The sequence below is a fragment of the Diceros bicornis genome, chromosome 14, assembly GCF_020826845.1.
Source record: "Diceros bicornis minor isolate mBicDic1 chromosome 14, mDicBic1.mat.cur, whole genome shotgun sequence".
Taxonomy (NCBI): Eukaryota; Metazoa; Chordata; class Mammalia; order Perissodactyla; family Rhinocerotidae; genus Diceros; species Diceros bicornis.
In genome coordinates, this window is record NC_080753.1 from 14,254,934 (window position 1) to 14,272,431 (window position 17,498).

General features: G+C 45.2%; 1 protein-coding gene and 1 pseudogene across 1 annotated transcript; both read right to left on the reverse strand.

Moving 5' to 3' along the window:
- Positions 1–3,637: 3,637 nt before the first annotated feature.
- On the reverse strand, positions 3,638–5,313 carry LOC131414234 (heterogeneous nuclear ribonucleoprotein A/B-like; annotated as a pseudogene).
- Positions 5,287–7,551, reverse strand: LOC131414235 (heterogeneous nuclear ribonucleoprotein A/B-like). Its single transcript, XM_058555454.1, has 3 exons — positions 7,316–7,551; positions 6,484–6,651; positions 5,287–5,354 (listed from the first exon to the last, which is right to left on the reverse strand). Exons 1-3 carry the CDS (start codon positions 7,549–7,551, stop codon positions 5,324–5,326), a joined length of 435 nt encoding a protein of 144 aa, XP_058411437.1. The 3' UTR covers positions 5,287–5,323.
- Positions 7,552–17,498: the final 9,947 nt, after the last annotated feature.

Consider the following 17,498-nt stretch of genomic DNA (forward strand, 5'->3'; position numbering starts at 1 on the left):
GTGCCAGAACTGGAAGGCACTTTAAATCTGTCTAGTCCCGGGATAATCTGTTCCCAGGAATGAACCTAAATTGACGTGGAATTATGCCTGCCGGTGACAACAACTCATCTCACTCCAGTTTTGCTTTCTAAGCCGCTTCCTTATATAACAGCCCTTCAGAGATATGAAGAAGGCTGTCACCTAGGAGTCATGATGCAGCCCTCGGGATGCTGTGGGGCTGGGAATAGTAGCAAGGAATTTCTCAAACCCTAAGAATATACATTAAATCTTGTTAAATTTGTTTGCTGAATCTATTCCTTGTGCTTAAAAGTGCTTCTGAGAAGTAGTGTGACTAACTTAGGAGAGGTCTAAGTTGGTCCTTGGGAGCTAAGAAGATTCCTGAAGATTCACAGGGGAGTGGACAGCAGGCACTGGAATGTGGAGTGGAGGAAGTGGTGTCCTGAAGTCTGGCTCTGTGTTCTCCCAGTGCTCCTCTCCATCCCCTTCATGCCCATCCTTACCCCAGCCTCCTCCCTCTCTCTCTCTCTTCAGACTCCCAGGACACTTTCCCTATTCTGAATAAAACTAAAACCCTCTTGGAACACCTCAGTATCTTCAACTAATGTGACCCCCGGTAAATAACTTTCCCCTGGACCTCAGTGCCTGGATTTATAAAATGCTGCTCAGATACCTCCACCCCTGAGGTATTAGAAGCTGGAAATAGCCTCAGGATATTCCTACTCAAGGCATTTTCACCTAAACCAAAAAGAACAACTCTTTGTATATTATGGGAATTCCATACTCTTGGACATGTGGGAACAGGAAGGTTCTTAGGCAAAGGGGCCATTGTCCTCTCAACTCATATGCCACCAACTGCCACCTGCTCCAGCTAATGGTAAGGTTAGAGCAGGAGGCGAGGGTGCAGCAAAGTCTAGTCACTTGAATTCTACCTATTCGTCCTTCTATTTGTAAAGCTTTCTACTCATGATCCACAGCAGAGAATCTTCACTTCCAATGTGCATCAACCCCAGTGGCAGTCTGGGCAAATGCACAAGATAAAATACACAGGATGGCCAAGGAAGCCAATTTTATTGAAATACAGTTATCAAATTATTACACATTAAATCTGTGATATAATAGATGTGCTTCTTTATTAAATTACAAGATCTAGGAGAGGGTTTAGTAATTACCATAATTTCCAAGTAGGGGTGTGCATGAACAACAGTTCGAGGCGTCTGTAACACGCGACCATCTGTGATTCCTAGTGATGACAGTCATGGGTACTAATACTGCTGGGTTTGTTGCCTATTTACCTAATGGAAAGAAATGCTAAATTTTAGTTAGAGGCTAGTGAAAACAGAAATTTCTTTTTCCCACCCAAGTTCTCTGACCTCCTGATTTCCATTCTCAGGCCCCTCTGGATCTGTAGAACTCCCAATCTGCAGTAATGCAAGTTTCCATACATTGTATACAGGTGGTATTGGCGAAAGGGAAAGCTAGGCTGAGAGCCGGACTGACTGACAGACGGCTGCTCCGGCAGGACCCCGGGGGATGTTCACACTTCAGTGAGTGCTCTCTAATCCTGGGCATGGGCCTCATTTTCAGATGTTCAGACACTCAGTTTGTATCAGTTCTTCCAGGCGCACCCTGGCTTTGGGAGATTGATTCACAAAAACCAAAGTCACAGGAGACTTATTGATTTTTAAACAAACAAACAAAAAAGCCTGCTTCAGATCCTTGATTCTTCTCTTCTTCCAGATCCCACAAGGCTACTTATCACGTAGGCCTCTGCTCATCAGTAAAACAAATTTGGAACAAGCATCCCAATATATGTATATTGTTTATTTCTAAATTAGACACAGACTGTTGTGCTAACATGCTTGGATATTTGAATACAAATATACATAATGTAAGACTCTAAAGGAGAATATGAATATAATAGGACTAATAGATATTTCCTATATTTAATAAAAAATAATGACACATTTCTTTCCGTCCCATGATAGAGTGGCATATATTTATTCTTTCTGTCTCCTTTTCCAATAATACTTCTCTGAGCTGCTCGCAGCCTTTAGGACGTCCTTCTTCTCCTTTATGTAGTGGTAAAACTGGACACAGTCAAATGTGAAATTCACTCTGACCTGTAGCTCTGCTCTTCTCAAGCCCACGTTACACTAATTCCGAGTGTGAGCCCAATGTGTTGACGTGAAGCTCAATATCCTCTCGACGAAAGTGTTTGAGCATGGAATACTTAGGATTTTACTGACTAGCAACAGCAAGTTTCTAAATTTGTAGGAATTAGTTTCCATTTCTGCAAAAATGTCCACCCACTCTGAATCCACAGGCTTGTTTTGATAGACTAGGTGTTTGTTGATCAGGTCCTTTACATCTATAAATTCATCATATAGGTTATCCATGTCTAAAATATCCGCCATTTTTAAACACTCTGAAGCACAGTGGATGTCACCATAAGTTAAACATCTCCGTCTCGGGGAAAATGGTTTTAAAGCACAGAGGTAATTTGCACTGGTGAAATCAAAGTTGGATTCCAAATAAGTGACCGTTTTAGTAAAGAAATTAAGAAAGTCCTGTGTAACGTGGCTGCCCTTTCCCGGTGACATTCTTTTTAGTTCTGAAGCAGTCTTACTTCCAAAAAATGAATCATTTTTCCGCTGTATGAGTTTTTGTCTCAACCTATACATAATATCAAACAGCTCCAGTGCAGTCAGTTCATCCTTTTCTAGGCTTTTTACCGCCTCTTGAAAGATCATCAAACAGTTTTGGAGAAACAGCATATACATTTCTGTTTCACCGTAATCCTTTTCTCCACCCTCATCCTCAATATATTCCCAAATCAAAGAAGGACATTCTTCTCGTCCCACACTTTGAAAATATGATTTTTTGGCAGGCCAACATTTTAGCATCTTTTCTATGGCTGGCAGCAATAACATCCATCTTGTCACCACATGTTTAGAAAGGTCATCTCCTTCCATTTCTATAAAGTCAAAAATCTCACTAAGTGCTTCTGCACATTTTGAGGAAACTGAAAAGTGACCAAAAACTTTCATTATGAAAGTCTCAACATCACATTTCAGCAAATCACAATCCTTTTTAGCAGTGTTGTACATAAGACATGCAGGACACTGAATAGGTGAGATCTTTCAGTTTTCTTCGGTAAGAAGTTTATAGACTGAATGGAATTTGCCAAAATTTACATTTGCACTGTCTGATGAATATGCAGATAGACGAGCGAAATCTAGTTTGTATTTGGACAAAATATCAACAATCTTTTGTTTTATAATTTCAGGAGTTTCATTAAAATCTTCATAGAAATCAAGGACATGATTTGAAACTCCATTTTTTTTTTTTTTTGTGAGGAGATCAGCCCTGAGCTAACATCCGCCAATCCTCCTCTTTTTTTGCTGAGGAAGACGGCCCTGAGCTAACATCCGCCAATCCTCCTCTTTTTTTGCTGAGGAAGACGGCCCTGGGCTAACATCGGTGCCTATCCTCCTCCACTTTATATGGGACGCCGCCACAGCATGGCTTACCAAGCAGTGCGTCGGTGCGCGCCCGGGATCCGAACCAGCGAACCCCGGGCCGCCGCAGCGGAGCGCGCGCACTTGACCACTTGCGCCACCGGGCCAGCCCCTGAAACTCCATTTTTCAAGTCAAAGTACCTGAGAGCTAGAGGGAATATTTTTTTTGTTGCCGTGACTCGGCACATCGCTTGAAGTTGATATACTGTAGAAAACATGACTGTTGGTGAGAAATGACAAAATCAGCTCGACACTGTAAGGGGCCAGCAGATCAGTTCTCAAAATTTCTCCTTTTGTTCACCCACAGGAGATTTTAGCTGCAACCTCTGAATCAGGAAACGTAACCTTACTTAATTTCATAGAGCAGTCAAGGGCGCAGTAAGATAGTGCATGTTTGTTCGTGTGGTATGCCCACGCTAATTCTGCAGCTGCTATTTTTGCCTGAACACTGTGTCTTTTTAGGAAATGCAAACACTTGTGATTGGTTCAGAGGCCCCTGCCTGCCTCATCCTGGACTTGTGAGATTCAGTCTCCATATGTACTTTCACCTCCCCCTCTCCACGGTGCCCAATCCCAAATTCTTTTCTGCATATTGTGCAGTGTGCTTGGTTTGGGTTCTTCACCCTCCTAATCCAGTCGTATGTGTCCTTCCATCTGTCATTAAAATAACACAGTCATTTAGCCTTCTTTTTCGGTGATGGGATCATGCTTGCATTTGGTATTATTATCGTTCTCATTTTCATTATCTGACCTCTTAGAAAACATGGTCACAATATTCACAACATTAAAAAATAAAACTAGCACTACCCTGATACAGTACAAAGCACAACAGTTAACCCACAGGCAAAGTCGGGGACAGAATGTTAATATTCATAATTACAACACACTTGAAGTTACATCACTGTGATGCAACAATGGACAGAGAAACCATTATTGTGAACCACAAACTATGGTCGCCAACATCAGTGGTCAGGGGAAAGTGGGTGACAGCAGCTACAGAAGGTGCATGATCTATGCCACATCCATTTGACACTCAAGACACTTTCAGCCCCTCTGTTTGGGCCACTGTGTGGGTTTTGTACATTTCCTCCAAACTTCCACACTCATTGCCAAGAACCAGGACCTGTCACATTCCAGGAAAGGGTTTGCCAGGACATGATACTTCCAGTGCTAAAATTGGGATCATGGGTTACCCTCCTAGGTGCACACTAACCCAAGGGCTAGCTCTCCAGAGGCGGGAAGGCAGGCACGTGGAGCTGGAGACCCTTACCCTGCTACCACTGACAGTGTGGAACTTCTCCAGAATGTTTCTCACAGGTTCTTCTTCTTAAAGGTGATGAAAACAGATTCTTGTCTTTTGTGAGACTCTGGATCCAAGGAAAGCTGAATGGCCTCGATCTGGAAACCCAGGCAAAGCTCAGAGCTGGTGCCTTCTCTGACTCAGGATCTAAAGGGAACTCACAGAAGAGAAGGCACCTGAAAGCCAGAGAGGAGGAGAAAGAAGCCCCGCTGAGGAGAACTCCAGCCAACCAAGGAAGGAAGGAAAAAAGCAGCCACAGGTGGCTGGTGGGAAGCATAAATCACACCCTGGGGAGACACTCACCTCCCCAAATGTGCCAAAGTACTCCCTTATCTTCTCTTCAGTGGCTTCGGGGTTCAGACCCCCCACAAAGATTTTCTTCATAGGATCCTTCTTCACGGCTTTGGCCTTTTTGGGGTTCATGCTACGGCCACTCACCTTGCGCTCCTTCAGGTCTAGGACCTGTTCCAACAGAAGAGTAGGTTGACCAACCATCCAGGTTTGCTCAGGACCACAGGGCTTGGGGACTTTCAGTGCTAAAACCAGAACAAACGGATTTCCCAGATTGAGGGACTTACAGCACTAAAACTAGGCCTCTGGGGTTTCCCGGGATGTGAGACTTTTGGTGTGAAAACTGGGACAATTCCTTCTGAGAAGGGGCTCAGGCAGATCGAGTTCTAACGCTCACTGGCATTTCCTGGCAGCATTACCCAGGGCTAGTCCCTTCTCTTTGAGCCACCAGACTCTACCACAGGCACACAAAATGTTTCATCCCCTCCAAACACACCACACTCTACCCAGGCCCGACTTCCCGATTTTCTCTAACCCTGAAATCTGGCTGGTTTACCTAAACACACAGAAATGAGACCTCACTCCCTCGGAGCCTCTGCCCATGCTGTGCGCCCTTCTTCCTGTCCTGGCAGTTCCAGTCTGAGGCTTGTTTCCTCCAGGAGGAAAGCAGCAGGGACTAGGAGCAGAGGCAGAAGCTGGGCTGCAGGGGTCAGAATCCCCACTCTTCCACCATCTACTCCCTGTGTGGCCTCTCCTAGTTAGTGAATCTTCTCTGAGCCTTAGTTTCTTCCTCTGTCAAGTGACACTGAAATAATGCCTACCTCATTGCATCCTAGGATGCTTTTCTAATCCTCACATGTGAAGTGTTTAGCGCAGTGCCCAAAACAGGCACATAAACAGGTAATAAATGTCCACTCTCCTCTTCCTGGACCACTCCAACCCATAGACTTCTTACTCCCCGCTCAAATCTGTATGGGAACAAGTCCCTAAACTCTGCTTCCCCCAGGGCACTTGGCCACATGCAGCTCAGACAAACTGATCATGATCACACTGGTCTCTTAGAAATCACATCCTGAGGCCGGCCCGGTGGCGTAGTGCTTAAGTTCACACGATCCACTTCGTCGGCCCAGGGTTTGCAGGTTCGGATCCCAGGCGTGGACCGACGCACTGCTTGTCAAACCATACTGTGGCGGCGTCCCATATAAAGTAGAGGAAGATGGGCACAGATGTAGCCCACAGCTGATCCTTCTCAGCAAAAAGAGGAGGATTGGCAACAGATGTTAGCTCAGGGCTGATCTTCCTCACAAAAGAAAAGAAAGAAAGAAAGAAATCACATCCCGTACACAAGGGCCCTTGGGGAAGTACGCAGCTTACCTCCTCACACTGGCTCCATCTTTACAGAGGATAAACCCCAACTCTCTTGATCTTCCAACGTTGGGATCCATTTTTATAGTACGGTCAACAACCTCTCCAAATTTGGTAAAATAGTCTTTTGGGTCCTTTTTGCTGATATCCCAGCTCAGGCCACCAACGAACAATTTTCTGAAATGGCAGGGTGAGACACATGGTGACAAGAAGGCTGACAAGAAATCCATGAGTTAAGGAAGGGCTGGATCTCCCAAAGCTTTCGCTGGAAGGATGCCAAAGCCACCATCCAGAGCAAAGGTCTACACCCACCTACCCTAAGTCTGTAATGATTCTACCTTTGGAAGACATGAACAATCTACACTACCTGCTTACTGAGACCTCAACTCCAGGTTGACCCTAACAAAACGTAAGACCACAGAATCCCAGGCTGGGATGGGGAAAGGAATGGCAACCTCATCCACCAGACCCTGGGCACTCCTTACAACTGGAAGTTAGTTTGCTTTAAAAAAACACACCAAAAAACTCTTATCAAAGTGCTATAGTCTATGCCTGTCTTCCCCCGCACCCAGATATTGCTGTCAAGGAACCTGGCCTGCCTGGGACAGAGCCTGCGGTCAGACAGTGACTCCATCCCCAGCTGGAGGGGAGGATGGAGGGAGGGGAGTGCGGAGGATGGAGGCCTTGGCCGGGCCCAGATCTCGACCCGGATCGCCCCGGGTCCAAGCGCCCACGTTCCTCTCGGCCACCGGCCCACCAGGCGGCTCCGGGACTGCACCAAAGTCTACCCAACCACTCCCGCCAACTGCCCAGCACCTACCCGCCCCCCCTCTTCGTTCACCTGTTCAGCCTCCGCGCCGCCCTGGCTCCCAGTCGAGGGCCCCCCGGTCCCGGCCGGCGACTCGCCTTCGGGGGCGGCCTCGTGTGGGCTCTCGGCGGCGCCGGTCGTCTCCAGAGGCTGCTCGCCGTCACCTCCCTCTGACATCCCGGGCAGAGCCGCCGCTCCGCTCCCCGCCGTGCACGCCGCAGAGGCTGCTCCCATCCGCCTGAGGAACCACCTCGGCTCTGCAGGCGCATCGGCGAATTTATAAGGCCCAAGTTGGGGGCGGACCCACCTCGCCCAAGGCGCATGCTCATTGGCTGAACCTGCCTGAACCCAACCGTGGGCCGGCGTCCCATTGGCCTCCACGGCGCGCGCTCTAAATCCGGGGGAATTGGTCCTCTTAGAACGCGGCGGAGCCCGGCGCCGCAGAGTCACCCAGGTCCGGCGCGACCACTGCCTGTTCCAGCCCGCGGAGAGGCGCTTGGACCCGGGGCGATCCGGGTCGAGATCGGGTCCCGGCCAAGGCCTCCATCCTCCTTCGTTCCATCCTCCTTCCTTCCATCCTCCCCTCCAGCTGGGGATGGAGTCACTGACCGCAGGCTTGCCCCAGGAAGGCCAAGTTCCTGGAGAGCGACATCTGGGTGCAGGGGAAGACAGGCATAGACCATAGCACTTTGGTAAGAGGGTTTTTTTGTTTTTGTTTTGTTTTAAAGCAAACTAACTTCCAGTCGTAAGAAGTGCCCAGGGTCTGGTGGATGAGGTTGCCCTTCCTTTCCACCTCGCAGCCTGGGGGTGATGTGGTCTTAAGTTTTGTTACCGTCAGTGTGGTTCCCTCTGCCCGCTGATGCCCCAGCCTCTCGCCCCCGCGCGCCGGTCTCAGGGTTTCACGGAAGTGAAAAACAGCCGAGAGTAAGACAAAACCATTTCAAATCACCAAAGCAAAACAGTCAAAAGCAAATTCAAGGAAAGCAAATATAAATGAGGAAAATATAATTAAACAAAAGTCAATTTTTGCCAAGGCAAAGCAAACAATTGAAATTCAAGGGGGTGAATTCAAGAAAAGATAAAACGTGAATCTAATTTCAAATTTAGGTTATTTATACCGATTTGATAAGCAAAAAACTATCAATGATCAAGCTTTTCTTATTTGATTGCCTTTCCCATGAAAAGGCAGCAGGGGGCACTAGATGCTCTAGTTTCATTCAAGTAAGCAAGGCGTTTTAGCCTTATCAGAGTTATCTTCAAACATCAGTTTGCTCCTAGAAACAGGGATGGTTATAAAACTTAACAACAAATGAAGAAAACAGGACGATGAACGTAGAAGAACGTTTGTGCCACAAAGGTAACGATTTCAGCGCTACAACCTGTTGACTGAGGAGTACCGTTTCCTGAAATCCTGTGGCGCGGGGGGAAAAGGTTAATTATAGGACATTATTCCCACCTCGGGAATTTCGAGGTGGGCTCTGAAAGAGAGGCAGGGCAATGGAGAGTGACCACAGGGTACCGGCTGACTCCCTTCCTGGGCCCGCCATCTGGACCCATTTTGAGTTTTTGCCAAGGACGCGGTGCTTTCCGTACTAAAACCGGGACTGAGGGCTTTCCCGGGATTGGGGACTTTCCTATAAACAATAATAACAACAATTAACATTTGATGAGTACCTACTGTGTGCCAGCCACTTTCTAAGCGTTTTACAGGTATCAGCTTTCTTTAGTCTTCACAACAACCCTCTGAGGTGGATACTATGTCGTCCCCATTTTACGGAGGAGGAAACGGAGGCAACTTGCCAGAGGTCATGCAGACAGCTGAGAAGTGTCAGATCCAAGTTTAAGAAAAGGGTGTGCCTACAGGCTATGAGGTCCTTCTGCCTGGGTTCAAACTACAGCTCCGTCACATATGTTATTCATACAAGAAAGCACGGAACATTATGACTGGCGTATAGGAAATACTCAACAGTGTTTGCTATTATTATTAAAAGAGTTGTTCTGGCTCTCCAAGAGCTTACAGTCTACTTGAAGAGGATGGCTAGATTCATGAAGCAATAGAGGTGCCTATTGAATGGATGAATGAGACTCAGAACAGATGCATGTAAGCATTCGGAGGAGGGAACAGCTGTGAGACAGAGTGGTCAGGCCTGGGTCACAGGTTGCTCAGTGAGGCACCTACTTAAAATTCTGCCTGAGCAACCTGCATGTGACCCTGGCAGGCAGCTTCTGATCTCGGATGGCTTGAGCTAATCATTACATTTTTTGTTTGATTATCATGTGGGTGTGTGTCTATCTAAAAATATAGCCAATTTTTATTAGTCACTAAAGTTCTCTTAAGGAATGGTATGATATCTACTTTTTTAGCAGGAGGAAGCATTTCGTAATTTATTAATTTTTGGAGGAAGCGTTTATTAATTTCGCCAATATTTATCTATTAGATGTCAGGCCCTGAAACAGGACTCAGAAATACAGGGTGCTGAGTCAGAGACTGACTCCGGAGTGAGGGAGATGGGAGGGGATATTATTTTAATTGAAACCCTAAGTCTGAGAGGGAGCCAGTGGGCACGGAGTCAGGGGAACCACATTTCCGGCTGCAGGAATGGCCTGAGTGAAGGCTGGAGGTGGGGAAAAGGCTCCAGGCCTTGTGAGAACCAAATAAGGTACTGGATTGGGGTTGCAGAATTGCGAATTAGAAGCAGAGTGAATTGGTTCAGCCACAAGCTGAGTTCGCAAAGAACTGGGGCTGAGTATGGCTTCCTGCTTCTGCGTCTTCTGTTTAAATCGTCTGGTCAGTGCAGTCTCCAGATGTTCCTGTGTGGAAACTTTACATCATGGGGTGAGAGGGGACCTTTGTGCACAGCTTGTTTTTCATTGGTTGTTCCTTCGCTGAGTTTAATGCTTCCTGACTGTGTACACTTAAATCCAGAAGAGTTTCTGTTTGGAATGAAATGACTCCTCACTCTTCTATTTTGCTTAACGGTAAAAGAATTATGTTCTTCTCTATGGTAAGATGGATTTACATATATTCACTAGCATACGTCTCTAACTTCGTCTTTCTTGGAAACAAAAACCAAAAACAAATATTAAAGATAGCTCCATCTTTCATATTCTGTTAGTCTCCATGGAGCCACGGCTGTACTTATGATACTTGGAGTGTAAAAATCAAGCAGAAAATTGACTTGATGAGACAGAGGACTTGGTGCACAGGGTTAACCCGTGTGCCTTCTTCAGATCTCTTTGAACAAACATCCCATAATGCAATAGAAAAGGCATCTTTGAAGAAAAGCAGCTTATCTTGTCTGATAAGGCCACTCCCTTTTCTCATTACGTTAATGTTGCTCTGATAACGTGTTTTAAATGATGTTTTTAATTAAAAAGTCCCAAGAGAAGGCTTAGGCCGAAGGATAAAGCGTGATAATACTTAAAATCATGCAATTGAGGAACATTCTAAAAATCCTCTCAGCTGTGCAGCTGTGAAGGTGAAATTGGGTCCAAGTTGAACGAGAGGAAAGATTCAGTCCCTTTCTCTTTTCTTCTTACAATTTGGGCTAAGAGGTTAATTGTTACAGCAAGTTGAAGTGGTATCTCCAACAAATTTCTTGGGAAGAAGGGTAGTGAATATTAAAGGGATCTGAAATTCAAGCCAGGTGTGGGTGGAGTGTTACTTTTACTTTGGGCAGGTTCCGGAACACCTAGCAGTATTTGTATAACTCACCTTCTCAGGCCAGATTTAATAAAGATTATTGGGATGAAGATGGATAGGAAGAAATTGCACTACTTATGAAATGACTTCTAACAAAATTTTTGGTACATTATTCCAATCAATGAAGTGGTTAATATCGTTGGCTTTTAGGCTTAAGTTTTCAATTAGTAAAGCTTCAAGGCTAGGAGCCTGCCAGATGAATAAGAAATGGCCAGGGCCTGTACCTCAAATTGACTGGTTTGTTGTTGTTAGTGCCGTCCAGTCGATTCGACTCTTAGCAACGCTGTGCACAGCAGAGCAGAACCCTGCCCAGTCTTTTTGCACCATCCTCTCACCTTCCAGTGCTATAATCAGACACTGTGTGTTGCTGTGATACTGAGAGCTATGCCACTGGGATTTCAAATACCAGCAGGGTCACCATGGTGGACAGGTTTCAGCAAAGCTTCCAGACTAGACAGATTAGGAAGAAGGACCTGGCCATCCACTTCCGAAAAAATTGGCCATAAAAACTTTGTGAATAGCAGCGGAGCATTGTCTGATATAGCGCCTGAAAGTGAGAGGATGGCGCAAAAGACCAGGCAGGGTTCTGCTCTGCTGTACTCAGGGGCGTTAGGAGTCGGAATCAACTCCACAGTACTAAAAACAAATGGTAAGTGCATGTTTAGTTTTTAAAGAAAATGCTGAACTATTTTCCAGAGTGGCTATACTATTTTACCTTCCTACCAGCAAGGCCTGAGTGATCCAGTTTCTCTGCATCTTTGCCAGCGTTTGGTGTTGTCACTCTTTCATGTTTTAGCCCTTCTGATGGATGTGTAGTGACATCACATTGTGGTTTTAACGTGCATGTCCCTAATGGCTAATAACGTTGAACATCTTTTCATGTGCTTATTTGCCACCGTTTGGTGAAATGTCTATTCATGTCTTTTACCCATTTTATGTTGGATTATTTATTTTTTTACTGTTGAGTTTTGAAAGTTCTTTATATATTCTAGATACTACTCCTTTGTCACATTTGTGGTTTGCAAATGTTGTCTCCCACTCTGTAACTTGTCTCTTCATGCTTCCAGTAGAATCTGTTGCAGAGCAAAAGTTTTAAATCTTGATGCAGTCCAATTTATCAGTTTTTCCTTTTATGAATTGTGCTTGACGTTAGTCAAGAACTATCCAGCGTTATGCACTAAACAGACATTGCATCAAAGAAGACAGAGTCCCTCACTACAAAAAGCTTTCATGTTAAAACTTTCCAGCCAGGATGAAGATGTTCACTTCTGTTTTCTTGTTTAGGGTGTTGACTTTTAAAAGATGTTTATGGTTTCAGAGATAGCCCATGGATGTATACATAGACTTAAAGCTTCCAAAGATTTCAATTGTGAGACTGCTATTGCTTATCAGATCTTGTCCTTGACATGTTAGGCAAGATCCTCTCAAAGAAAGAGCTCTGTACTTGTGGGCACATGGAGTTGCTGGATATAAGGATAATTTCTGGGCTGTCACACACAGGCCATACAACCTCAGCAAGTAAATAGCTCATTGTGTAAAGAAAAAAAGAACTATTGCCATGATGGGAAGAGGTCAGGAAAAGGCTCAGTTTTCCCAAATGTAATTGCAGCTCATTCCTTTGGATAGAATTACTATTCATGCATTTGAAAAATGAAATAGGAAGATTTAAGCACAGTCCATGGGGATTATAAATTATTGGCAGTATGTTCCCTTATTTAGAATGTAGAAGGAAGAAGAACTTTTGTATAGTCAGAACAATGAGTTTCCAGTTACTGGAGGTTTTTGACCAGATCCTGGACCACCACGTAGCAGGGCTGTTGGAGAGGTGAGTCAGGCACTAGAAGGTAAGGTACACTTGGTGAGCTTTGAGAGCCTATCCAATCCTGAGTGTCTCTGGCATCATGACCCTTCTCCAAGGTAAGATACAGAAGTATCCTGGAGTTGAAGAACACAGGCAGGACTGATCCCAAGAAATTTAGGCAAAGTCCCGGGAAAGTACCAGACAACTGGAGGAGGGCCTTCTCTAGATTAAGTCAGATTTATGGAGCTGGGAAAGACTTTGGAGGGAGGCTATCTTACTCTTGACAAAGAGATGGAGAAACTGTATTTGTCAGATAGGCTGGACTCTGATGAATAATAAACAAACTATGAAATCTCATCGGCTTAACACAAGAAAAGTTTATTGCTCCCTTGTGCAAAATCCTTCATGGATGTTCCCGGTCAGGCATCCCGGTCACCTCCAAGTGGTGACTCAGTGATCCAGATTCCTTCCATCTTGCATGGCCCTTCAACACGTGACCTCTAGGTCAATGTGGAAGGGGAAGAGAGCTCAAGATAGGTACCTGGATACTTTAGACATCCAGCCCTGAGTGTTTCTTGCATCACTTCCACTCACATCCATTATGCAGAATTGATCACACAGCCAACCTAATTGCAAGGGAGGCTGGGAAACAGAAGACTAGATGGATGTTGGTGCACACCAATGGTTTCTGCCACAGGAAGCCAAGACCCGAAGGGATGCCAAGATTTCATTATGACCCTTGTGTTAATGTTGACAGAACTAAGATCAGATTCCAGATAGGGTAACCTATAGGTTTAAATGTGGTATATGATAGAATTTGAAGACTCGATGGCCTGGTTCTGGGCATTACACCATCCTTTTCTGACACTCCCCACCTGGCAGCTAGAACCTCAGCAAAACAGAGCTGTTTATAGTTCCTCATGTCCACTTGGCCTTATATCTTTGCTCATGCTGCCCCTTACTAAGGTGTGAATACCTTCTTCTACTTCTTCACCTAATTCCTCTGTCCACTTATTCTTCTGGACTTAACTAAAGCATCTGTTCTTCCAAGAAGCAAATCTCAATCTCCTGACACCCCACTCCCCAGATTGGGTTAGGTACCTTCTGTGTTCCCACATTATCCCATCCACAGCTCTGCCATCATAGGTACTCAAGGCTATGTCATTATCCATTTATGAGTCTATCTCCCACACTAGATTGTGTACCCCTTGAAAACATAGGACACCACATAAAAAATTTTTTTAATTAACCTAAAGTAAATCTGACTTATTGTGTACAGTTTATGAAGCTTGACAATTATATATATTTATTAGAATTGCGATTTTCCTGGTTCTTGGTATGCTGAATAATTTTGGATTGTATCCTGAACATTTTGAAGATCATGCTATGAGACTCTGAGTCTTGTTCAAATCCTGTGGAATGTTGACATTTTTGTTGTAGCAGGTAATCAACCCAGTTGGTTGCAGGCTCCAAGATCTGACCAACCTTCTGTGGGTTGTGGTTTCAATGTCAGTTGTGTTTCCAAAGCCTTTGAGGTGCGGTTCAGATCTTTCTGATGCGTATGTCGCCTAGTGGCCAGTCTGACAGCTGGGCAGTGATCCCTCCCATGGTTCCTTTGTCAGTCTCTGATATAATCTTTATGGTCAGATCCATGCATGCACAGCTTGGGAATAAGCCCAAGTTCTTAAATAACCTGAGAAGTGCCTCCAGCTTCCTCCTCTCTGAGATCTCCCTGGTGCCTTCTGGTTCACTGAAGTGTCCCTTTTTGACCCTCATCTGCTGTGCGTTTCCCGTAACTGTGCCGCTGTCTGGAGCTATTGTAGTCACTCGGCAGAAATTAGGTGGATCTCCCTACCCCCCAGAAAATTTTTTTTTTTGGTTTGGATGTTAAGATCAATGATACCACACACGCAACAAGAGGGTCTGAAAAGGTTTACTTTTTTCCTCTCCCTCAGAGTGTTAGGTACCTGTGGGCTCTCAGAGGCTGGGTTGTGTGAGAGACTGAGGAAAAGAAAAAGAAGGAAAAGAAAAATGGGGAATTTTCCCCACTTTCTCTGTTAGGAGACCCTTTTCCCACTCCTCACGTCAGAACTAGAGGGCTTCTCCTGGAGCGTTCTATGTGCTTGCTAGGTTTGGGGCTGCCTCGGGCCTAGGCCAGGGGATACCAGGAGAAAAAAAGTGGTAGGCTCACCACCAGTTTAGTGGTGCTTCAAATTCTGGTCTTTTCCCCAATCTGTCTGCTGCTATATACCTTTCATGGTAAATACCTGCTCCGTGTAATGTGTGCAGGCTTTATAGCTGTGTTCAGTGGAAGAAACAAGGTTACTTACTCTATCTTACATGGAACCAGAATCTACCTTATTTCATTTTATTCACCCTGTGCCTAGTACAGTGCCTGGTACAAGGAAAGGACTTAACAGATGTTCATTGAATAAACCAAGTGAGTGGAAGAATCAAGGAGTGGGGGCCGGCCCCGTGGCGCAAGCGGTCAAGTGCGTGCGCTCCGCTGTGGCAGCCCGGGGATCGCCGGTTCGGATCCCAGGCGTGCACAGACACACTGCTTGTCAAGCCATGCTGTGGCAGTATCCCATATAAAGTGGAGGAAGATGGGCATGTCTGTTAGCCCAGGGCCAGTCTTCCTCAGCAAAAAGAGGGGGATTGGCAGATGTTAGCTCAGGGCCGATCTTCCTCACACACACACACAAAAAAAGAATGAATGAGTTAACAGATCAACGATTTATTTATTTTATTTATTTATTTTTTATGATTTATTTACAAATAACACAGAAAAACTCATGTTTCCAAAGAACAAATTTCTGATAACCATTCCGTGGTCAATTCTCCTCTCTTCTCTTTGGAAGAGTGAGGGATACTATACAGAGAGGATCTAGCCTAGCTTAATAAAAAGATAATATTTTTCTTGCTGAATCTTTTAAATCAGATAAGTATTTCAAAACCCAAATTGGCTGTGTCTCTGAAAAGGGTTTGGATTGCACAGCTTTGAATGGACTTTCTTAAATTCTGTTCCTCCCTTGCCTGTCCTAGGATTAAAATAAAATGAAACGAAATTGAGAGAGCACTTTCTTCAGTTGCATGTGTTTACAGTCTAGTTACCACCAAAACAGGCTGAACTGTATATTTAAAAAAAACACTGAGGACCTCTGTGGTTCATTCATCTCCTTCTAAATAGTCTGCATATAAATTATTGGATCTACTAACAATCAGAATGCTAGGAACCCCCAAGTATTGGAATAGCAGGCTCTTTTATTTCTGCCTCCTTAATCCTAAGCTGCTCCGACCCCTGCCTGCAACAGGACTTAGCTGATGAGTCCGACATGAAATAGATTCCAGCTCATCTTTTCTGTTCTTGCGTTTTACTTTGACAGCGACCACGAGAGTCAATGAGATCTCTGTACAGGGACAAGATTCTCAGGAGAGTCGGGAAGGGACTGATGATTCGTGATATAAAACATCCCAAAGGGACTCTGCTTCCCTTTTCATTTTGTATCCGTGTGAGGAATTCTGAAAACTGATGCTGATGAGGATGGAATTCCCATCGTGAGCTAAACAGGATCCCTGATACAGAGGAAACACGAGCTTCTGAGAACCAGGATCCAGCTCTCTTTACACAGAGGCCACACCAGTGGAGAAGGGCACCCTGCCAAGTGGTGTGCACGCTCTTTTAAATGTGATCCCCTTCTGAAGAACCTTTTTTCACTCTAATTCCATACGAACAAATCAGTTATCTGCTCCCAGTTATCGAATGCCGTTTCTCTCTCAGTCTGCTTTTCTCTGCTCCCTTTTTGTTCTCTCTGGGAGCTTCAGCTTTTGAATGGCCTTTTCTGTCCTGGTTTATCACAGGTTTGAATGGCATCCATAGCAGGAATTCTCTCATATGGCAGGTCTGGCACCAAATGGAGAAGTTAAAACCTTCCATAAGTCAAACCCACTTCCAGGGAGCTCCAGGAAACATTCCCACACTTTGACACAGTGGTTTTGGTTTTATCTGAGCTGTGTGTTATTTACTGCAACCTGGAACGTATTTGGTTATGCAAGAATTTTTATCGACATGGGACTAGTCTGGCCACTGAATCCACTCCCTGCCCCGATCAGTGCAATTGCAAAGGCCCAGTAACCTGCCTCGTTACATCCTCCCGGCGATTATTCAGTCTGAGGTAACTCTGTGAGGAGGGGTCCTGCAGGGTCCTCTCCAGACTGGCCTCTTTTGAGGCACCTCCCTGCCTCCACTTCTTTCTAGCTGCTCCCTGGGAATGTCTGTTCTTTCATTTACATCTGGATTCAGCTGATGGGAAAGAGACCGAAACTAGGTTGGTTTCTTTTCTTCTGCTATTCCTCCCCTCCTGTCACACGCAGAGAAAGGCAGATTAGAATCATCAATCTGGGGCTGGCTGGGTGGCGCAAGCGATTAGGTACGCACACTTCGCTGCGGTGGTCCAGGGTTCGCCGGTGTGGATCCTGGGCGCGCACCAACGCACTGCTTGGCAAGCAATGCTGTGGCGGCGTCCCATATAAAGTGGAGGAAGATGGGCATGGATGTTAGCCCAGGGCCAGTCTTCTTCAGCAAAAAAAAAAAAAGAGGAGGATTGGCAGACATTAGCACAGGGCTGATCTCCTCACACACAAAAAAAAGAATCATCAATGTATCTTCATGACAAGTTTTGAGTCCCCAAATTTTCTTTCATTTTAGAGGT